Source organism: Podarcis raffonei, chromosome 6, assembly GCF_027172205.1.
Source record: "Podarcis raffonei isolate rPodRaf1 chromosome 6, rPodRaf1.pri, whole genome shotgun sequence".
In the NCBI taxonomy this organism is placed as follows: Eukaryota; Metazoa; Chordata; class Lepidosauria; order Squamata; family Lacertidae; genus Podarcis; species Podarcis raffonei.
In genome coordinates, this window is record NC_070607.1 from 82,096,164 (window position 1) to 82,117,564 (window position 21,401).

The 21,401-nt window shown below is 44.8% G+C and overlaps 1 protein-coding gene across 3 annotated transcripts in view; it reads right to left on the reverse strand.

Moving 5' to 3' along the window:
* ATP9A (ATPase phospholipid transporting 9A (putative)) overlaps window positions 1-21,401 on the reverse strand; it is a 93,369-nt gene that overhangs the window by 28,430 nt on the left and 43,538 nt on the right. For 2 of the 3 annotated variants that reach the window (XM_053394276.1, XM_053394274.1), the window contains exons 7-15: window positions 19,106-19,200; window positions 18,671-18,751; window positions 18,123-18,198; window positions 16,825-16,901; window positions 15,648-15,808; window positions 14,797-14,939; window positions 13,713-13,825; window positions 10,130-10,342; window positions 4,495-4,656 (exon numbers count right to left, since the gene is read on the reverse strand). In XM_053394276.1, coding sequence (XP_053250251.1) covers window positions 4,495-4,656; window positions 10,130-10,342; window positions 13,713-13,825; window positions 14,797-14,939; window positions 15,648-15,808; window positions 16,825-16,901; window positions 18,123-18,198; window positions 18,671-18,751; window positions 19,106-19,200 — 1,121 coding nt within the window. The remainder of the gene's footprint in view (window positions 1-4,494; window positions 4,657-10,129; window positions 10,343-13,712; window positions 13,826-14,796; window positions 14,940-15,647; window positions 15,809-16,824; window positions 16,902-18,122; window positions 18,199-18,670; window positions 18,752-19,105; window positions 19,201-21,401) is intronic. The other variant, XM_053394275.1, reaches the window with a different exon arrangement.

The window sequence follows — 21,401 nt, forward strand, 5'->3', positions numbered from 1 at the left end:
GCTTTAAGATAGTTTAGATCTTTTGTCCAATATAAATACTGTATCAACTATCTCCTTGCATTAGTCATTTCCTCTCACCAAGTTCAGGAGGAGGTGAGCACGTTCCCATGTTATGGCACAATTACAACTATAAATCTGCAGAAAGATTTGCCAGTTGTATTGTTTCTCTACCACATCTTTTTCCACCATGGTCTGATTTTGGCTAAGGTTCAAAGGCCTTCTCTCCCTGCACCACCTTCCCCCAAACTCCCATTTGACATATGACAATAGCGCTCTCTGAGCTGCTAAGAAAATATGCTCCAATCTAGTTGCTCAAAGAGAGAGAGAGATGCAGAAAGAGAGAGAGAGAGGAAACTTTTGTGGTCGGATAAACAACTGCTTCTGTCACCAACGAGAGATGGCTGAGTGGTTTGCTTTAAGGGGGCCTTTTGGAACAGATACCTTTAGAGCAGCAAATGTTCTTGCCACCATATTTTAAGCAGCAGACATTAAAAAACCAAAGAGAGTGAACAGGGTTTGATTCAGACTTGCTCCACAGTAAACGGAGAGGCTCCTTCCATTTATGCATGGAACCCGGACCTGACTGAAGCTTGCTGCTGAAGGAAAGGGCTGAGAAACTCATTTTGGGGCCAGTTCCTTATTACTTCTACAGCCCCCAACACCACTTTTCAGCCTGTCCTGGAGGCTCTTCTAACCCTGAGGGGGAAATCGGCAACACGAGCAAAACTCCGCTGAGTGCTAGGGCTCGTCCAAACATTCTTTCCATTGTGCATTCACAATTATTTATGTTCATGGTGCTATTGGGGCAGTCACTGGCAATTCCAATACTGTTTGTGTCTGCAAAAGTTCTGGGGTGTTCACTCTGCTTCCTTTTCAATCAGAATGTATCCTGTAACTTCCTGCTGCAGTCTCTCCACTTTTTGTAAACAAAAACATTATTTATTTACTTCATAAAATTTATACAGTAGTACTTCCGGTTATGTAACCCTCTGGTTTCGTAAACTTCAGGATGTGAAAGGAGCAAACCCGGAAGTATTTTACTGGGTTTTGCTGCGCGCGCATACGCAGAAGCGGTCCTCAGGTTGCAGAAACCTCAGGATTCGACCAGACCTACGTAACGGATCCCGTCCACAACCAGAGGTACCACTGTACAGTGGTACCTCGGGTTAAGTACTTAATTCGGTCCGGAGGTCCGTTCTTAACCTGAAACTGTTCTTAACCTGAAGCACCACTTTAGCTAATGGGGCCTCCTGCTACCGCCGTGCCACCGAAGCACAATTTCTGTTCTCATCCTGAAGCAAAGTTCTTAACCCGAGGTACTATTTCTGGGTTAGTGGAGTCTGCAACCTGAAGCGTATGTAACCTGAAGCATCTGTAACCCGAGGTACCACTGTATACTGCTTGATTGTTAAAAATAAAATACAAAAGCAGAAGCAAAACCCTCAGAGCAGTTCTGGTTTCATGTCTTCCAATTTCATAGAATCATAGAATTGTAGAGTCGAAAGGAACCCAATCTAGTCCAATGCAGGAATCTCAGCAAACACATTCATGACAGATGGATGTGCTATAGCCTTCCAGACGGCAATAATGTGGTAACTTTGGGGAAGCACTGCAAAACAAACTAAAACAGAATAAATCCACCGCTGACACACTATTATTGAGTCAAGAACTTGCTGCAAAATATGCCCACAATAAAACACCATAAATTCCTATTCCCTCCTCTGCCAATTATTAGCAAGCAAACCTCCAGAGGCAGCTCGAGAATTTGAAAAGGGTATTTGAATTTTTTCACTCCTCTCCAAAGGCTAGAAGTAAACAGCAAGCATCTTTGAACAGGCACTAAAGAATGATTGTGCATATGACTGGAGAAGCATTCCTCGATAAATCTCCATGTTGCACAAAATAGAATTACTGTATCATTTTCTTCACCCGCAACCACTAAACATGAAGTTTCACAAAAGTGTAAGTCTGCATATCTCCTGCCAAAGAGGTGTGTCAAAGTTCTACCGCATGCATAGACGTGGTAGAAGCAACTGAGAGTTTCATCTGAGGTAGCGCTACGTCAAAGTTACTGAGCGGTATGCTTGCTCCACTGATGTTTTGCGCAAGGGGAACATTGCTGCGCATGAGAATGCATAAGCAGCCTGCTGGGAATACTGCTGCAGGACAGATTATGCAATCTGTTGTGTAAAGGGTTTCTGCTGACACACCTGTTGTGTTGGACTCCTCTGTTGCACAACATTGAAATCCACCTGTCTGCTAGTGCAAGAGCCCTTGTGTCAGCAGATGGAGAATGCTGGAAACATTCAGGAAAGAAGAAGCAAGATGCATCAGCATCCCTTGGCAAGACAGCACCATGTGGACCTCTCAGTTCTTCTATGTATCCTGTTCCTTCATTAAGCAGGGAATGTTTCAGCGGGTAGATACCTCTCTCCCCCACTGCTATGGAAGAAACTGAGCTAGCTGAGATTCCGCTAAATGAAAGGCAGAGAATTGCAGTGGAGTCAGCAATCCTATCCACGCAGTCAATGGTCAACAGGTAATAGTACCACATCTTCTTTGCTGAACTTTCAGTGCACAAACTGATGCACATGCAGTCAAATATTCCAGAACTGTTTCACAAACCTGCTATGCATGGGCTTAGCCAGGATTTTTGTTTGGGGGGAGGAAAGGAACCAACATGATTGGTCAGTTAGTTAAGTATTTCTATTGTTTTACATGATGGGGGGGAAGCGGCCCCTCCCAGCCCTGCTTTGACTATGCCCATGCTGCTATGATTTCAACTATATAAAAGAGAATGGAGGAAGTCGAGGCCAACTGCTGACAACTGCCTAGTGCCTGGCAGCTATTTCCTCCCCCATCAGATGGAAGCTTCCAGTTCCTGGACATCTATTCACACCTTGCAGCTGCCAGTGGGTTTTTCAGAACAGTGCAAAATGAAAGCAAGGATGTAAAAGCTGATAGTTGGTTGAATTTAAAAGCACTGTGTGCACAAGTGGCTTGCTGATATAGGTCCTGATATTCTAACAAACTGCAGCAAAAGGCTTCCAATGAAGATGAGCAACAGCAGCAACAAAATCTCATGGTGACTTAAAGAACAGTAGATTTATTTCGCATAAGCTTTGTGGACTTGTTGCAGCTGATGAAGTGGACTGTAATCCAGGAATGGTCATGCCATAGTAAACGTGTTGGCCTCTATGCAAACTGACAGGCACAAAGTTAAAGATACATATATTTAGAATATATATTATTTTTAAACCACTCTTAACGTGACTCATGCTGGTCTCCCATCCAAACAGGTCCACACCTGCTTAGCTTTAACACTGATGCCCCGCCATGTGATCTCTGCCCATTTCCTGGACCCAGGAAATAGTTCTTTGCAGAGCTAATGCCATGGCCAATGGTAAATTCCTGGTTTAAACCTTACCCCTGCCTTGACCTCACTAAGTTGCCTTAAGCAAATAATTATTTCTCAGTTCCATCCCCACCCGTTCAAATGCAATTACACACACCTTGCAGGGCTGTTGTCAGGCCTAGAAAAACTCACAACTCTCCCCACCCATCATGTTATTCTCCCGATCGCCCTGTGAAGCTGGCTGGTCTAAGAAAGAGTGGCTGGTCCAGTGTCACCCAGCGGCTTTCATGGCTGGGGGAGGGGGAAATCCGGTACCAAACCAACACTTTTAACCACTATGCCACACAGTAACAGTAGTTACTACTTGGAGCAACTGATTCGAAATTTGTAAGATAAAAAAAAGTATCACATATACAGTGAAGAAGAAGAAGAAGAGTTTGGATTTGATATCCCGCCTTTCACTCCCTTTAAGAAGTCTCAAAGCAGCTAACATTCTCCTTTCCCTTCCTCCCCCACAACAAACACTCTGTGAGGTGAGTGAGGCTGAGAGACTTCAGAGAAGTGTGACTGGCCCAAGGTCACCCAGCAGCTGCAGGTGGAGGAGCGGAGACGCGAACCCGGTTCACCAGATTACGAGACTACCGCTCTTAACCACTACACCACACTGGCTCTCAGTGATTGAACTATCTGAGACTTTCATCCCTCAAGGTCAAAGTTACCTGCCTTTGCAAATGTATGTGCCCCTTTCCCCCAAATGCAAAAGCAAATTGTCAACTTGATGTCTATAGGAAACAAGAATGCGCCACAACTCATAGCCTTTGTCGTTATTTGTTGGTGACAAGCAAAGATCGGAATCCACAGAAACCACGGCATTTAACTCCACCCTCTTGGCTGACAAGCACATGACCTTCTGCTGTGGTTGTAATGTAGAGCGCTTGACCTTATTTCAAAACCCAGGGCTTGAAAGCAAAACCCAGTACTAATGTGGTCTTGCAGATCTGTGGTTGTGAATCAAGCAGCTTTTTAAAAAATATCAAATCTCAGCCGAGGGAGAGCTGATAAAATCTTGACTCTTCCGTGATAACCTACAGCTTTTATTTTGCTTATGGCAGTTTTTGCTACCGTTTTGTACAACTTACCCGAACAATGATCCCCATCCGTTTGCTTTCGTATGTGAATGGGAAAATCTGGAGGATGGTGTAGTTTAAGATGTGGCCGCCAGGAGTCCTCAGCTGCACGGAAGACTGATCTCTGCCCACCAGTGTTAAGCCTATGCTTTCTGTCCACTGCACCAGGGCCACCTAAACACAAGAAAGGTCAAAGGTCAGGTAGACTGCTAAGCTTAGAGGGTGATGCATATGGAACAGGAGAGAGATGGGGCGAGGAAGTTACTCAGTTGATAACTGTACATTTCCCCCACTGGAGTCATCTGTTGATGCTGCTGCTGCTGCTAAACATTCAGGTAAAAATGCATGGACCACAGCAGTGCTTGCATTTCTTCAGAGACACAAATGAGGTTAAAAATCTCAATTTTGCTAGTGCTGGGATTTCTAAGCATAGCTGGGAAATCAAAATAACCAGTGCATGTGGTTCTGAGGTCAGAAATATTCCTTCATCCCTTAAATGGACGGGGTGGAATGTCATTTTCAAATTGAAAAAAAATGGATCCTACCTTAAAATTCATTCATATATTAAAACAATCTGGATCCTACCTTTTTATGCTGAGGGCACTCAAGGAAGCTCATAATTATGCAGCTGGCATTAAGAAGCCACTGAAGAACATTAGGAGTATATTAGCAATGAGCTGCTGTTAGGCTCATATACAGTGGTACCTCGGGTTACAAACACCTCAGGTTACAAACACTTCAGGGTTACAAACTCTGCTAACCCGGAAGTAGTACCTCGGGTTGCGAAATTTGCCCCAGGATGAGAAAGGAAATTGTGTGCTGGCGGCGCAGCGGCAGCGGGAGGCCCCATTAACGAAAGTGCCCCTCAGGTTAAGAACGGTTTCGGGTTAAGAATGGACCTCCAGAACGAATTAACCCGAGGTACCACTGTACTGAGTTGGATCACTAGATCACCCAGCCCAGTATTGCCTACACTGACTGGCAGAGGCTCTCCAGGGTTTCAGGAATCTGAAAAACCGATGCTTCACCACTGAACTTCAGCCCTTCCCAGCTTGAAAGTATTATTATCACTTTACTTATTATTATTATGGAATTTATATAGCACCCTATACCTGGGGGTCTCAGGGCAGTTTACAGAAAAGATAAACATAAGAACAACACACACTCTCTCTCTCTCTCTCACTCTCTCTCTCTCTATATATAATCAAAATAACAACAACAACCCAATAAGCTTGCCAAAAGGAAGACAGGGATCAGGCCAGGTGTACATCCCATGAGAGAGGATGTGCCACAATCTTGGAGACACAACTAAGAGACCTTTCTAGAGGGCACAAGCCTCTCCTCCCCTTACTCAACAGCTGAAAGGTATTCTTGGACAGGATTGCATCAATGGAATATCCTTTCTGGGAACTGTAACTCTTTTGGGGAATAGGGGCCTGCTAACAAACTTCAGCACCATTAACCAACTACAGTTCCCCGGGGTCTTTGGGGGGAAGCCACGGCTGTTTAAAGAAGTACGATACTGCTTTAAATAGACAGTACAGTGGTACCTTGGGTTAAGAACTTAATTCGTTCTGGAGGTCCGTTCTTAAACTGAAACTGTTCTTAACCTGAGACACCACTTAAGCTAATGGGGCCTCCCACTGCAGTCGCTGCGCGATTTCTGTTCTCATCCTGAAGCAAAGTTCTTAACCTGAAGCACTATTTCTGGGTTAGCGGAGTCTGTAACCTGAAGCGTATGTAACCTGAGGTACCACTGTAATTATTTGCCCAGAATAATAAAATCTCACCAGTTTTGATTACTGGGGTATTCAGGAATAAATAGATTAATGATCCCAAACCCCAGTTTTAAAATACAGTGTTACGCTATTTGGGATAGCTCAGTTGGTAGAGCATGAAACTTTTAGTATCAGGGTCATTGGTACAAGCCCCACATTGGATAAAAAAATAAAAATCCTGCATTGCAGGGGGTTGGACTAGATGACCCTCATGGTCCCTTCTAACTCTACAATTCCATGTTTCTAATATGGATAATGTATTGCGTGCCCTAACAAGCCCTAGAAATTGTTTGGCAATAACAAGTCCTTGTCTTTGTCCTGCCTATCTTTCCCCAAACCTTCTACAATGCAAGCATGTAGCATTAAAGAGCTTTGTTACAGGCTGTTCTATTGCTCATTGTCTTCATAACCCCCCAGATAAGACAGTTATCCCAGACATCTGATCATTAAAGCTTAATAAGTAACACTAATCAAATGCTTTTCTCTGACCTCTGTTCCTCTTTCTCCAAATTTCACGTTCCAGTTTTAAACTCCAAGCGGGAACTGCAACCAAAATGTTGCAGCAGGAAGTGTTCCTTGTCAGGGTTCAGCCAGCCAGCCATGGAGTCTTCCTGGAAACTCCATTCCATCTGCCCTCCCACAATATGTTTCCTATTTTTCATTCCCACTTGGTCCTCATAAGGTGGCACAATTGCAAAACAGCCTTATTTTATTTTATTATATTTTATGTTCACTTCTGCAAACCTTGGGGTTTTCCTAAGCCTGCTGATACTTCCTCCTTCTGCAGGTGTGGGGAGCCTGTGGCCTCCAATTGTTACTGGACTACAACTCCCATCAACTCCAGCCAGCATGGGCAATGATCAAGGATGATGTGATTTGTAGTCCATCAACAGCTGGAGAGGCCGGTTCCCACCCCACTTTCTCCAGTGGGCAGCTGGTGCCATTTTTGCTACATAGGGACCCACAATGTAGGCGCTTCCATATTGTCGCTATTTTGGGTTGAGATTCAATCGCACAGCAGCAAATCCAGGCTGTGCAATTCATATCAACGTGCAACTTTTGTGCAACAAACACACTCCACCACAAATTTGCTTCCACACCCGAGGGGAATATCTGCTGCAGACTTCACAAAAGCAAAGCAATTCAAATTCATTTCCTTTCACAAGAGGCAGCTAGAAGATACATAGCGGTTATGAGAATGAGGTTCGAGCAGCGCTTGAAAGCCAACATTGGAGCCTTTGCCCTCAAACAGAAATAAAGGAATAAAAACCTCACCGGGTTGCTTTACAAATACTAAACGCTCCAAACATTCTACCGTCTTATGCAATATTTACTACTCTTAGCTAGGAATGTTACACCCACCGGCCTACGTGGGAGCTAAAAGGAAGATTTTGGACTTTGAGCTGGGAAAAAGAGTGGCACTTCGCCTAGAAAAGAGAAACTTCTGGGAATTTGGAGCTGAAGCAGTTTCAGAAGAGGTCCTGTTTCTGTAGAGCTAATTCTTCCAGTTTATAGGGACTGCATATTTAACCCACTCAACCTGCATATTTGTAAACAATTTTTGGAGGGATAAAGTGGGGGGGGGGAGAGACAAGGACAGCGACCATGATCCAATAAAACTGTCCCAGAATTTCCACCCAGGGAAACAACGAGCACGAAATAATATTGGGTTTCATTCAATCCTAGTCCTACTCAGAGTAGACCCATTCAAATTAATGGGCCCTGCAAACTCCCTAACATTGATTTCTTAGTACAGTGGTACCTCTGGTTACGTACTTAATTCGTTCCGGAGGTCCGTTCTTAACCTGAAGCACCACTTTAGCCAATGGGACCTCCCACTGCCGCCGCACGATTTCTGTTCTCATCCTGAAGCAAAGTTCTTAACCCGACGTACTGTTTCTGGGTCAGCGGAGTCTGTAACCTGAAGCGTATGTAACCTGAGGTACCACTGTATGTTGGCCGCTTGGCCATTCATAATAAACATACATTAATTCATTGAGTTCAGTGGGTCAACTCTAAGTACGACTTTGCTGGGCAAAAGTGGATCGTTACTACGCTTTATGAATTACTGCTCTCTACGGATTTTCAGCCTTCCGCAACTCCCCAGCTTATCCGACTGAGCGTTAACTCCTTCCGTTCACTGAATTGCGTCAAACCAAAAAATAAAAGGCTATTAAAATCACTTCAGAATCAGAGAGAGAGAGAAATGGACCCCTGTTTGTCATTAGTTGCTGCCCCACGCTTCAACTGGGACTGCCGCTGCTGGCAACACATCTGATCTGCACATTCTTTCACATCCTAGAGCGCATCGAAGTGTCGTCAGGGTTAAAGGCCAGATTGCCAGGATTCCTCCCGGGTGAGTTATCTCTGATCTGATTCTACCTATTACATTTCCCCTCTCTGTTACTGTATGGCCTCAACCTGACAGGAGCACAGAGCCCCAGAGGCTGTAACTGATCTCTCAATAAAGATGCTTTCAGGAGTCTCTGCCCAGGAATGCATACAGGAAACAAATCTAGGAAATCCTGCTTTGTGTTTCAGGAAATGAATTCTGTGCCAACTGGTAGAAATTACCCTGGCTGTTCAAAGTTTGGTGGAGGTGGGGGGGGGAGGAAAACACCTCCAAGGTTTTGTTCCGATTCGGAGGGTAAACTGACCTTCCTGCCTTAACAATCTTTTATTGCTATAGGATTTCAAAGGCGGAGTTTGGACGCCTATTAAAGAGGCTTTTCGTGGAGTCACCCTTAGGGAATTGCTGGTTCATAGCATCTTGTATTTGAAGGTTCCTGGAAGCACCCAGCCCTTACTCAGCAACCATCTGTTGCAGAGCTGAGACATTGTAAATGATATGTGTATTTCATATTGCTTAACACTTACTGTGCCAGCGTTTTTGTGGCTCAAAAGTGAACCAGATTCTTATCATCCTTCCCTTTAGAGATATCAGATTTGTCCCCCACACAATGCTCAATAATGTCTTATTTATTTGTCCTGACCTGCTTAAGATCTATTTATTCTGGCAGGGCTTTGGAGAAGGACAGGAGTGACAACATTTGTATACCATAATCTAATGCGGATTATTACTGTATTGTTTACTTCATTCCACAGCTCTACTTTTGCTTTTAATGTTCCATTTTAGGGTCCTTGAGCTCTCATGAGAGGAAGGGCAAAGTGTGAGATGTAAAAATCACCCATTAGGAATTTGCTTTTAAAAGAAAATGAGATTCTTGTACATTTTACTTATTTTGTAATTGTCATTTCTGCATTTTCTAAACAATGGCAAGGCAGTTCGGCCAGGACTGATGGTATACACTAGTAGTCCCTTTCTTGATAGGGTTAGATAAATTGTATTCTTCTAAAGAAGACGCAGGTGGCGCTGTGGGTTAAACCACAGAGCCTAGGACTTGCCAGTCAGAAGGTCGGCGGTTCCAATCCCCGTGACGGGGTGAGCTCCCGTTGCTCTGTCCCTGCTCCTGCCAACCTAGCAGTTTGAAAGCACGTCAAAGTGCAAGTAGATAAACAGGTACCGCTCTGGCGGGAAGGAAAACGGCATTTCCGTGCGCTGCTCTGGTTCGTCAGAAGCGGCTTAGTCATGCTGGCCACATGACCCGGAAGCTGTACGCTGGCTCTCTCGGCCAATAAAGCGAGATGAGCACCGCAACTCCAGAATCAGCCACGACTGGACCTAATGGTCAGGGGTCCTTTTACCTTTACCTTATTTTTCTTCTAAATACCATCAAATCTCCCAGCACTGATGCTGTCTGAAATTTAACAGCTGTGCACAGATTCTGACTAGCAATAATATCAATAGCTGCATTTGAACAAACACAGTTTAAAGGAAGGCAAACCATCGTTTCCAAGGCACAATTTACCTCATCAGGACTAGCAGCTTGGTACACCCTGCAAGAATCTTCATAGTGCCGCTCGGCTTCAGCCTGATCCGTCACACCATTCGATTCATAGACGGGAGTCACATTGTGGCAGAGGGCGATCGCTTTCACTGCCTCGTGGACTCTGCTGCTCAGGGTTTTTCGTACCTTGGTAGCCAGGGTGGGGCCTTTTAAAGCAGGTGGCTCCTGAGACTGCTAAGAAAAGAGGATAAAGCACAATTATATTAGCTAGAAAAGAAAGACCTGGCTTTCATTAATACTCATCATTTGCACAGGGGAAGGGTGGGAAGCCTAGGAATACAGGCTGAGATCCTTGATGAGCAAATACAAATTTGGTTGCAAAAAAATATGCTGAAGAATGCAAAAATAGGTCACCACAGCCACTGCAAGCCAGGACCTGGTGTCAGGGACTGGCAAGACGCTGACAACTGATATCAATGGCATGTGGTTAAGGCCATCGCTCCAGAATGATGGAAGATGGAATGATGGAAGTTCAACAGCATGTGGCAGGCCACATATTCCACATTCTCTGCAGTCTAGTAGCCCTCACAAGACCTCATGTGTTTCACCTTGCCTCATCTGTGGGTCAGGCCTGTTCATGAGTCACTGAAAGACAGGGAACTAAGGCTGAAAGTGACCAAGTTGAGCAAACCCTCTATAGCTGAGTGGGGATTCCAAACCAGGATTTGAATTCAGAGCTATATCCAAAACCAATGCCCTCTCCTCCAAAACACAATGGACTCTCAAAATCAGTATCAAGTGAATATTTTTAAATGCTTCCATGCCAATGAAACCTATTGTGAAACTTTTACATAAAGGAAAGGAAGCAGACTTGTGGGACCACTGTTTTCTTGCTACTGTTATGGATTATTATTGTTTATTTCTTGTATTAGCTGCTTGATACACAAGAGTCCCCAAGTGACTTACTAGACTCCTGAAGCCCACCTACTGGAGCCAGGTACAAATAGTTGCTTGGAGGTACGTGGGGCAGGAGAGGCTAGAATTAGGGAAGAGGGTGCCTCTGAGTATGTGCTTAGCCCAGAAGCTTCTTCCCAGTATCAGAACTGAGCCCACAGTCCTCACTGCATAAAAATCCACTCCAGATCTTCTCATAAACTTTCCTTCAGCAGCCTAATTTAGGGCAAAACCAGGCATCACCTTTGTCATACAAAGAGGTAATTTTAATGTTTTAGTATTTTATCTTTTGTATGTTTTAAAGTATGGCTGTGGATTTTTCATAATTTTCATGTTGTTGTTTTTCTTTTGTAAACTGCTTTGAGGGTTTTCTGTTGTTTTTTTTAAATCAAGCAGTGTATAAAATTCTATGGAATAAATACAATTTGCCCTTCAGTCATTGAAAGGCGGTATTCAGTTACATTCTACTCAGAGAAGACCTATTGAAATTAATGACTCTTAGTCTCCAACTTGGAGCAAGAGGTAATAGAAAGGCAACAATTCAAAGGCAAACTATGTCACAAACTCTGAGTCTAGTTTTTGCAGGGCGGAAGACCCTCTTTTTCTTATTGCTATTATTAAAGAATAAAAAAAATTAAAAATGGGAGTCAGAAATTCCTACCAATCTGCAAATCACCTAAAGATCGACCATTGGGTCCCAATTCTGCCCACTCCAGTTTGCAGCAATAAAAGAGACTCCTGATGTGAGACCTAAGTTTTCTTAGTTGGTCAGGAAAAGTAGGTTTCTTACAGATCCCACCACCAGTTTGGCCTCTAAAACTCAGCCCCATAAAGGTCTTTTCAGTGAAATCCCTTTACTCAGCGAGAGACGGATAATTTGAAAGGAACAGGGTTTTATGTTCGTAAACACACAGCCACCCGAAAAAGAAAAAACAGATGGGTCAGCATAGAGGTAGGTAGAAAGCTGATCGTTTTGATTTTTAATACTATTTTTAGAGTCTGCATCGGACCTTCCAGGTAATTTTACAATTACTAAATTATGCTGGCCACAGGGGGAACATATAGCCATCCAGTTTCCTGCTCTGTTAACCTCTTGTGTCAAGAGGACAGAAGTTTCACTTCCAGGTCAAAGGGCATAGCATGGTAACAATAATTAGAGCAATGAATCAGAACTACAGTTTAAATGAATCATGGCCAGCAAATGCTTCCAATTACCAAAGAATCTAACCTTTTAATTATATTTAAACTTATACTTGCTTGGAAGCTCTCTTTAATGTGGTTAGGGGCTGCTTTCCTCGTTCTTAAATAAAGCTGTATTAGTTAAAGGTGGGTTTTGAATACAGTTTGATACATTGAGCTGCCTGAATACTACCCTTGCTTAGTACCATAAAAGAATGGACAGAAGGGGAAAGGGACTTGCACATCTACTTTTCATGCTTTCAGTTATTGTGCGAAGGCGAGTCCTGTACACACAATTGTTCAAATATTCAAAGACACATATTTGAATACCGTATTTTTCGCCCTATAGCACGCACCCGACCATAGGACGTACCTTGTTTTAGAGGGGGAGAACAAGAAAAAAAAATCTCCCCCTCTCTGCTCAGCGCCCCTTCAGCGAAGCGGCAGGAGAGATGGAGCCCCTTCCATTTCTCCTGCCACTTCACTGAAGGGGCACTGCGCAGAGAGGGGGAGAATTTTTTCCCCTTGTTCTCCCCCTCTAAAACAAGGTGCATTCAAGGTGTGTTCACCCAAAGCCTCCAGAGCGCAGCGAGAGTTCCCACTGCGCTCTGGAGGCTTCAGGTGGCTACCTTGGAAGCCTGGAGAGCAAGATTAGTCGGTGCGCACTGACCCCTCTTGTTCTCCAGGCTTCAGTGAAGGCAACCCAAAGCCTCTGGAGCGCGGCGGGAGTTCCCACTGGGCTCCGGAGGCTTTGGGTTCCTTTCAACCTGTTCTTTGGGGCTGGTGGGGAGAAGCGCTGCTTTCTCCCACCGCCAACCCCAAAGAGCAGGTCGGGGAACAGCGCAAAGCCTGCGCGCAGCCTTGCCGCTGCCCCCCGAGCTTGTGGGGCTGGTTGTGGAGGGAAGCGCTGCTTTCCCCCACCGCCAGCCTCAAAGATCCCTGAAGCCTGCGGAGCGCAGCGGGAACTCGCGCTGCGCTCAGAAGGCTTCAGGCGGCCATCCCTGAAGCCTGGAGAGCGAGAGGGGTCAGTGCGCACCGACCCCTCTCGCTCTCCAGGCTTCAGCGAAAGCAACGCGAAGCCTCCGGAGTGCAGAGCGCGGAGCAAGCGCTCCCTCTGCGCTTTGGAGGCTTCACGTTGCTATCGCTGAGGCCAAGGAGCCTGCATTCGCTCCATAGGATGCACACACATTTCCCCTTAATTTTTGGAGGGGGAAAAGTGCGTCCCATAGAGCGAAAAATACGGTACTTTGTATATGCACAGGCTCTTTCAGAGGTTATGCTGAAGATACACAGTAGGAGGAAGTGGGATGTGATCCTGGAAAGTGGTTGCTAAGCTATTGCAAAGTGGTTTTTAGCAACAGATTTTATAACAACAACAACTTACTGAATTCTCAATGAAAAGGGAAAATCTGGGTTAACTACATGAAGAATATGGGTTGCCATTTTTATTCTGACATTGTGCGGAGCTCACCTGTGTATATATACTAAATATATGGCTCTGAACTTCATCCATGGAGTCTAGTCCATAAGCAACTGTTCCGAGATGAAGGCGTTTGAAAACCATCTCATTCTGTGTCAGGGTCCCTGGAACAAGAGCAGAATCATAAAGTCAAGATCCAAGTAAGTGCATAAAGGTGGCAATGGCTGTTTCTCTCACACACACACATACCCATGCTATCGCATTTATGAAGAAAGGATAGGCCATACTCCTTTCATTTTTTCTTCTTTTTTCCCCCTCATCAGAAGGTTGTTTATTTACTTATTTTACTAATTCAAGCCATTTACAGACCACTTACAACCAGCAGATCTATCAACTACAACAACAACCCAGGTTTGTAAATATAAACATATTCTTAACCATTTATGAAAAAAAAGAAAACCTACATACAGATAATACAGCACAATAGCCATGTATGTATCAATAATCTATCAATATGGAATTCTAAAAAAGAAAAAAAGTGTTTATTCTCTCTCTCTCTATCTCTCTCTCTCTCTTTCTCTCTCTCTCTCTCTCTCACACACACCCCCTCTTAAAACATAAATCAAGCTCCCTATAATATTCTGCCCATACAATTGCTCTCACAATCTTGCATTTTCATCAGCCACACAACCACTTTGAGAGGCAGCATGGTGTAGTGCTTAGATTTTCAGGCTAGGACGAGAGTTCAAATCCCCTCTCATCTGCAAAGCTCACTGGGTGACCATGGGCCAGTCACTGCCTCTCAGCCTAGCCTACCTCACAGGGCTGGTGTGAGGATAATGTGGAGAGTAGGGAGGACCTTTGGAGGAAAGGTGGGGTACAACTGTAATAATAAAATAAACCAGCACACCATTACAAGAGTCTCTTTTCCTATTGTTACTTATCATTTCATTCACCTCTAACAATAACCTTTAGCTATGCAAGATGCGCATTATGACTTCTTTCCCTGCAAAGATAGTATTCATTTTTTAAAAAAGATTTGTATCCTGCCCTTGAAAAAAAAAGTTTTCCAGAGTAGTGAAAATAAAATAAGAATAATATTAATAAATAAAAACCAGGTCTCTCTCTAACATACCTGTTTTATCTGTAAGTAAATAGGATATTCTTCCAAGTTGCTCTGGGATTGTGCTAGATCGGACTACAGTGCCAGGAATTTTAGAATCCTTCCGGATCATCCAGCTGTAAACTATTTTCCCCATGTCAAGATTGACACGTAAACTGTAGAGAGGTGAGAAAGTCAGCAGGGAAAACAATTGAGAAAGAATTCCTGTACAGTTTTTCTGACTGAAATCAATCCCTCCTCCCAAGTTCCTCTGTGCCCCATGGATTGAATATGTCGGTCAACTTCCCCCACATAAAACATCCCTTGTACATATGAAATTAGCATGCAGTGTTTCAGGTGAATTTCATGATTCATGAAATAGTTTTATGTGAAGGCTCAGACTCTCATAATTCCACTCCTAGGCCCAGTACGGACACGGTAAACCGTGGTTTGCCACTTTGTGTGCAAGTGGAAATGTAATGCACCCAATAACTCGCTAGTAGCAAACAGTCATTTGTTTCTCCACCCAGGCCTGGAAAGTATTCAAACCACAGTTTATTACCAAATATGGAAGCTTTAAAATATCATTTTGCGCACAAGGGCAGGACAATGCACACATGCCTGAGCTCATGCTGCCTCATCTGTGTAACAAACCATGGTTTGTTATGATGTCTGAACTTGGCCACAGGTGCATTACATGTGGAATCCTACTCTTTAGTGTTAGTTCTAAAAGCAGCTTTTTCCTGAAACGCAGCTTTAATGGTGTTCAGAATATGGGAATGGGCTCAGCTTGCTATTTATGGTATAGTTCAAGTAAGGGCCAAGCAAATAAGGAGCCCTGAATAACACCACAACGAAAGTAATGGGAGGGGAGAATATCATACCTAATAGGAATTATATTTGAGAAGAGAAGAAGAAATCTGATGATCTGAAGGTACCAGCGGCCAGCAAAGTGCTGAAGGGCAACCATGACAAGAGAGACCACCACCAAGGCCCCAAAGAGAATCTTGGTGAGGCAGTTCACTTCCAGATCGAAGAGGCCAATCTGAGGAGGAGAACAGCAACAAAGATATTGCTTGCAACACACAACAGTGATGGGCTATTATTCACTCTCAGTAGTCCATGCTGAGCAAAGTCACAGCCTGAGGTGTGGAGAAAGTAGATATTGCGTAGTTTCCCCTCCCCGTCTCATAAGGAACTTGGACTCATCCCTCTCTGAAGAGGGTTTCTAAGTATGTTGGATTGAACGCACTCCTTGTGACTGGGAACTCTGAACAACTACTAGTAGTACAACAACCAGTTCTTCACCCTAAGTTCCCAGTGTAGGTAAAGGCAATTTAAACCCACCACTGAAAACAACTTACAATCACAGAAATAAGGTAGATCCTAAAAAATAAACATCTCAAACGTCAAAAGACATGGTAAAGAGGTGTATCTTCAGCATTTGTCAAAAGCTGTACAATGAAGGTGTCAGATGCACCTCTGTGGGGAGGGAGCTCCACAACTTAGGGGCTGCTACCAAAATGCCCTTTCCAGGCCTCCACCCCCAGAGCTTCTGAGGGCGGTGAATGACCAAGAGAGCCCCCTCTGCTACTCTTAGCACCCAAGAGGGTCTGTCGGGGAGGAGGTGGTCTTCCAGGTATTTGGGGCCTGTTCATGAGGAGGGTTGTAATCCAGGCAAAAGCACTTACAAGCTTGCGTCGGTTCTCCACACAAACATGGGGAGTAGAGCGGGGCTTGGTCCTTACTTTCCTCCCTTTGCATATCTTGGTCCTTCCATGTCCAGGCCAAGCGCCTGAAGGCTACAATGGCCTTAATATCAAAGACCCAAGAAGCTGTTTGGGTTGGTTGCCATGTGGGAGCCATAATGTGCAAAGCCACCCCATCGAGAAATGTCAGCTCACACACTTCATTTTTCGGGGTACAGCTCACTTAGGTGCGCCTGTGACAAACACATCCATCATACAAGTACAAATCCTGGAAGTCAGGACTGGTCAAAGCTGGGAAACCTGGGTCTGCTAGATGAGAATGAGTAGAGCGGACCAAGAAATCTCTCCTTACCTTACTCCGTGGATTTGAAGTGTTCATGACACTACGCAGCTCCCGCCCTGTGTACAGAACAACTCCCACAACCGTTCCTGAGGAAACAAAAAGATTCAGATTCCAGATTGATCCCAATTGGAAAGGAAATAATTGTTTAAAAATCGGAAAGTGGACACGTGGAAACGTACTCCTTCAGGAGGTTGTGGTCTCTCCTTCATTGGAGGTTTTTAAGCAGAAGTTAGATGGCCATCTGTCATGGATGCTTTAGCTGAGATTCCTGCATTGCATGGCACTGAGCATTGGGCTCAGGTTCAACTTCACACCATGGGATTTCTCCCCTTGAACACTGCTGAGTGTCCAAAATTATACCAGCACTTGAGTGCTGTCAGACCTTGACAGCAAGTACCAAACTGACATCAAATCAGATGCACCTTTTAATGCCTCAACTAAACACAAAGCTTTCTAAGGGAGAGGTGCACAAGCTGCCCTAGCAGGAATAAAAAAAGAGCTCTTTCTTGAAATGCATTTACTAGAGCAGAGACTGGGTACATGTGCCCTTCTCCTACAGTTCCAATCAGCTCCAACCATTGGGCACATTGGCTGGGTCTAATGGGAATTGTGGTTCCATGGAGGATACAGTGGACGCTCGGGTTGCAAACATGATCTGTGCAAGATGTAAGGTCGCAACCTGCAGTGTTCGCAACCAACAGCTGCGCATCTGTGCATGCGCGGGTTGCAATTTGGTGCTACTGCACATGCACGACCACCAAAACCCAGAAGTAACCCATTCCGGTACTTCCGGGTTTCGGTGGTCTGTAACCTGAAAAAACACAACCTGAAGTGTCTGTAACCCAAGGTATGACTGTATTAGATATTAGGCTCTTCCATATATTAGAGAGCTCTCCCACTCCCTGCCCTTAATGCATAACACATCCGGTCTTGCTTTTACAAGATGCTCTCCTACAGAGCTACAAACCAGGGGGTAGCCTTTATTTGGAGATCTTTTACCCCAGCTTCCATTTAAAATCTCTTTGACACCCTTTCTGTTACAGATTTCAAATGTCAATATTGAGAGCAATTAAGTGTTATTCAAGCAGGGGATGCTTTGCCCAAAGGTTATTGGAATTCCAAAGACTTTCTCATCTATAAATGTTCGAGGGGTAATTAGACGTCAGCTCAAAGTTCCTAGAGGTGTTAGGACAAGTGGGGAACTTCATCCCAGCCACTAATTCCCACTGACAAGAGATGATTATTTAAATTGCAAAGGGAGTTTTTAAAAATTGCTAACATACTCCCGACATTTACTCTAGCCTTACCTGAAGCAATCACTGTGCTGGCCCACAGGGTGTTTTCAATGCTTAAGCTCTCATTCACTGGAGGGTCACTGTCCTCCTGAAAGAGTTACCAAAAAATAACTCAAAATAGAACTATCAACACATGGGGGGAGTATCTACAAGCTTGGGGAAATACAAGTCAGAAAAAAGTTTGGGTGGAACCCCAAGTGTGGTGTGTGATTGGGGTGGGAGGGAATAGCTTAATGAGACCTGAACATGCTCATGAGAGGTGGAAAACTAAGAAGACGAGCAATGGAATGGAATACCTTAGAAAAGGGAATGAATGAATGGCTGGCTGGCTGGCTGGCACCCTGAGCAGCAGCACTCTGCACTGCAATGATTTGTTACAGAAGAACAGCAACTTATTTGTCCTAGAAAGCACAAGGCACTTCTGCGAGTCATGTTTTATGATCCTCGCAACACACGGAACATCTCCAACCTCTTTTGAAATAATCTGGAGTTGGTCTCCACTACTCCAGGGTTCTTAAGAGACACGTTTTTAGATTTCTTGCCCAACAGCAACCACTTACTCTAGTGAAAGTGCCAACAAAGTTGTGGATGTCAATGTTAGGCTCCTCTGCATACACGTATGATCGGATCTGGAGAAGGTCCTATGGAGAAGGATAAAAATGAGTTACAATGATGAGTTAAAAACTTTGCTGTTTAAAGTAAAATCTCTTTTCCAAATAAATGATAGGCGCTTCTGGGGAGGGGGAAGCAGGAGAGGGCAGATGAAGAGGAAACTTATTTTAAATTAGTGAAATATGTACACCAACTTTCCATCTAATTGACTATCGTGGTTAGAGAATGCTTCAATATGCTTTGTTTTTTACAGATGCCATCAATCTCATTGGAGCTGCAGGAAAATACACACTCATGTGAACTGTGCCCCTGGTTTTTTAAAAATTATGGCTGCATTTTAGAGGGCAATGGTTAAAAACGACAAATTAGAAAACTTTACGTACAGAAGCAGTGGGCAACCTCTGAGTGCAGCTGACAGGCAGGCGCAACTTCCAGTCTGTTTCACCATCCAGCTGATCCGTACGTAGAAAGCAGGACCCTGTGGGTTTTAAATCTGTGTTAATGGGGCTTTGGTGGTTGCTCTTCAAACTGCATCTCCAAGGCAGCTACATATTTAGGGAGAGAGTGTTCCAGTAGACCATGTGGACCTTGGAGATGGCCTCAGGCACCAGGCCCGTTGACAGACCAACTCTGCATTATACAGCAGTTCCTCGGTTTAAGAACAGTCCAGTTTACAAACGATTCAATATATGAACTCCGCAAAACCGGAAGTAGTGTCCTGGTTTGCGAACTTTACCTCGGTCTAAGAACAGAATCCAAACGGTGGAAGGGCACTGGCAGTGGGAGGCCTCATTAGGGAAAGCGCAACTCGGTTTAAGAATGGAATTCCAGAATGGATTAAGTTCGTAAACCGAGGTACCATTGTATTCCAAAAATGAAACCTTCATCTGGTTGTGTTCAATTCCTGGCATACCCAGTAAGAAGGATCAGAGAGCTTGTGAGGACAAAAGACCTCTACCTAAGATTCATAAGAGCTACTGCTAGATGGACAAATAGACTGAACTGGTATGAGAGCTTTCTATGCAGTTTAAACACTCTTACTGAATAACACCACACCATCTTGTTTCATGTGGCATGCCATTGGTTCTTATAACAAAACAGTACCATGAGTCAGAATCCTTCATTGCCCCTTCCTCCTCCTTCATGATTTGCAGACAAGATTTAATTTAATCAAATCTACACATTTTGAAAAGTTGTTTGTCTTATTACAACATCTTAATAGGTGTCAAAATGTACAGTGGTGCCCCGCAAGACGAACGCCTCCCAAGACGAAAAACCCGCTAGATGAAAGGGTTTTCCGTTTTGGAGGCGCTTCACAAAATGAATTTCCCTATGGGCTTCCTTCGCAAGACGAAAGCCCATAGGGAAATCTCCGGGACAGCGGGGAAGCGCAGCGCGTCTTCCCCACTGTCCTCGGACCTCCTCCGAAGGCTGGCGGCGGGGCGGAGAGACCTCCTCCCGCCGCCAGCCTTCGGAAGGCTGCTCCGAAGGCTGGCGGCGGGAGGAGGTCTCTCCGCCCCACCGGCAGCCTTCGGATAGCTGCTATCTGAAAATGCTGGCGGGCGGCAGCGAACGCTTCGCTGCCGCCCGCCAGCATTTTAAAAGCCCCCGGGACAGCGGAGACTTCTCTGCTGTCCCGGGGCGATCTGAAAATGCTGGCGGGCAGCAGCGAACGCTTCGCTGCCGCCCACCAGCATTTTAAAAGCCCCCGGGACAGCGGAGACTTCTCTGCTGTCCTGGGGGCTTTTAAAATGCTGGCAGTCGGGAGGAAAGCCCTCCTGTCCCCGGAGCTTGCGGGGTGGGAGGTGGGGAGAAGGGCTTTTCTTCCCACCGCCAGCCTTCAGAACAGCCTTCTGAAGGCTGGCGGTGGGAAGAAAAGCCCTTGCCCCCCCCCCCAGCCTTCAGAAGAGGTCGGGGGACAGACTGTCCCCGGACCTGGTCTGAAGGCGGTTTCCATAGGAACGCATTGATTTATTTTCAATGCATTCCTATGGGAAACCGTGCTTCGCAAGACGAAAAACTCGCAAGAAGAAAAAACTTGCGGAACGAATTAATTTCGTCTTGCGAGGCACCACTGTATAGCAATCAGATTTTGAATAACGACTCCCGAGATCAAGAAACAGGTTTCAAAAATGCACAGTTTTTTCGGTTTCTTAGAATTCCCAAGCAATGCTGGGCACATTCCTAGTGCAAATTAAGCAAAAACCATGTAATTTGCTTGATTTGCATGTGCTGCACAGATTCAAGAGCTTAGCACAGCAGCCTAGAATAGGGTGACTTGTTCTATGTTGGCTGGGGCTGACAGGAGTTGTAGGCTGGATCTACACAGCTATTTTAAAAAGTTATTTTAAAAAAGTTATAAAAGCTCACAATGGAAATTATCATTGACTTCTGATTTCAGCTCCACGGCGCCACCTGCTGTCACATTGTTATAATGCATTTATAACGTTATAAATTGACTAATGTAGCTGAGTCTGTAGTCCAAATTTTTTGGAGGGAACCAGTTTGGAGAAGGCTGGCGTTAAGCATGGAGGGAAGGATCCTATTTACTTGGCATTCTCCAACGCTGCCGTCTATTAGCTCTGACCATCCACACTGGCCCCATCCACACTAAATGGAAGCAAAGCTACTAGGCATAATTCGTCCAAGCCAGTATCCCACCAGGGGTGTGATGTGAGC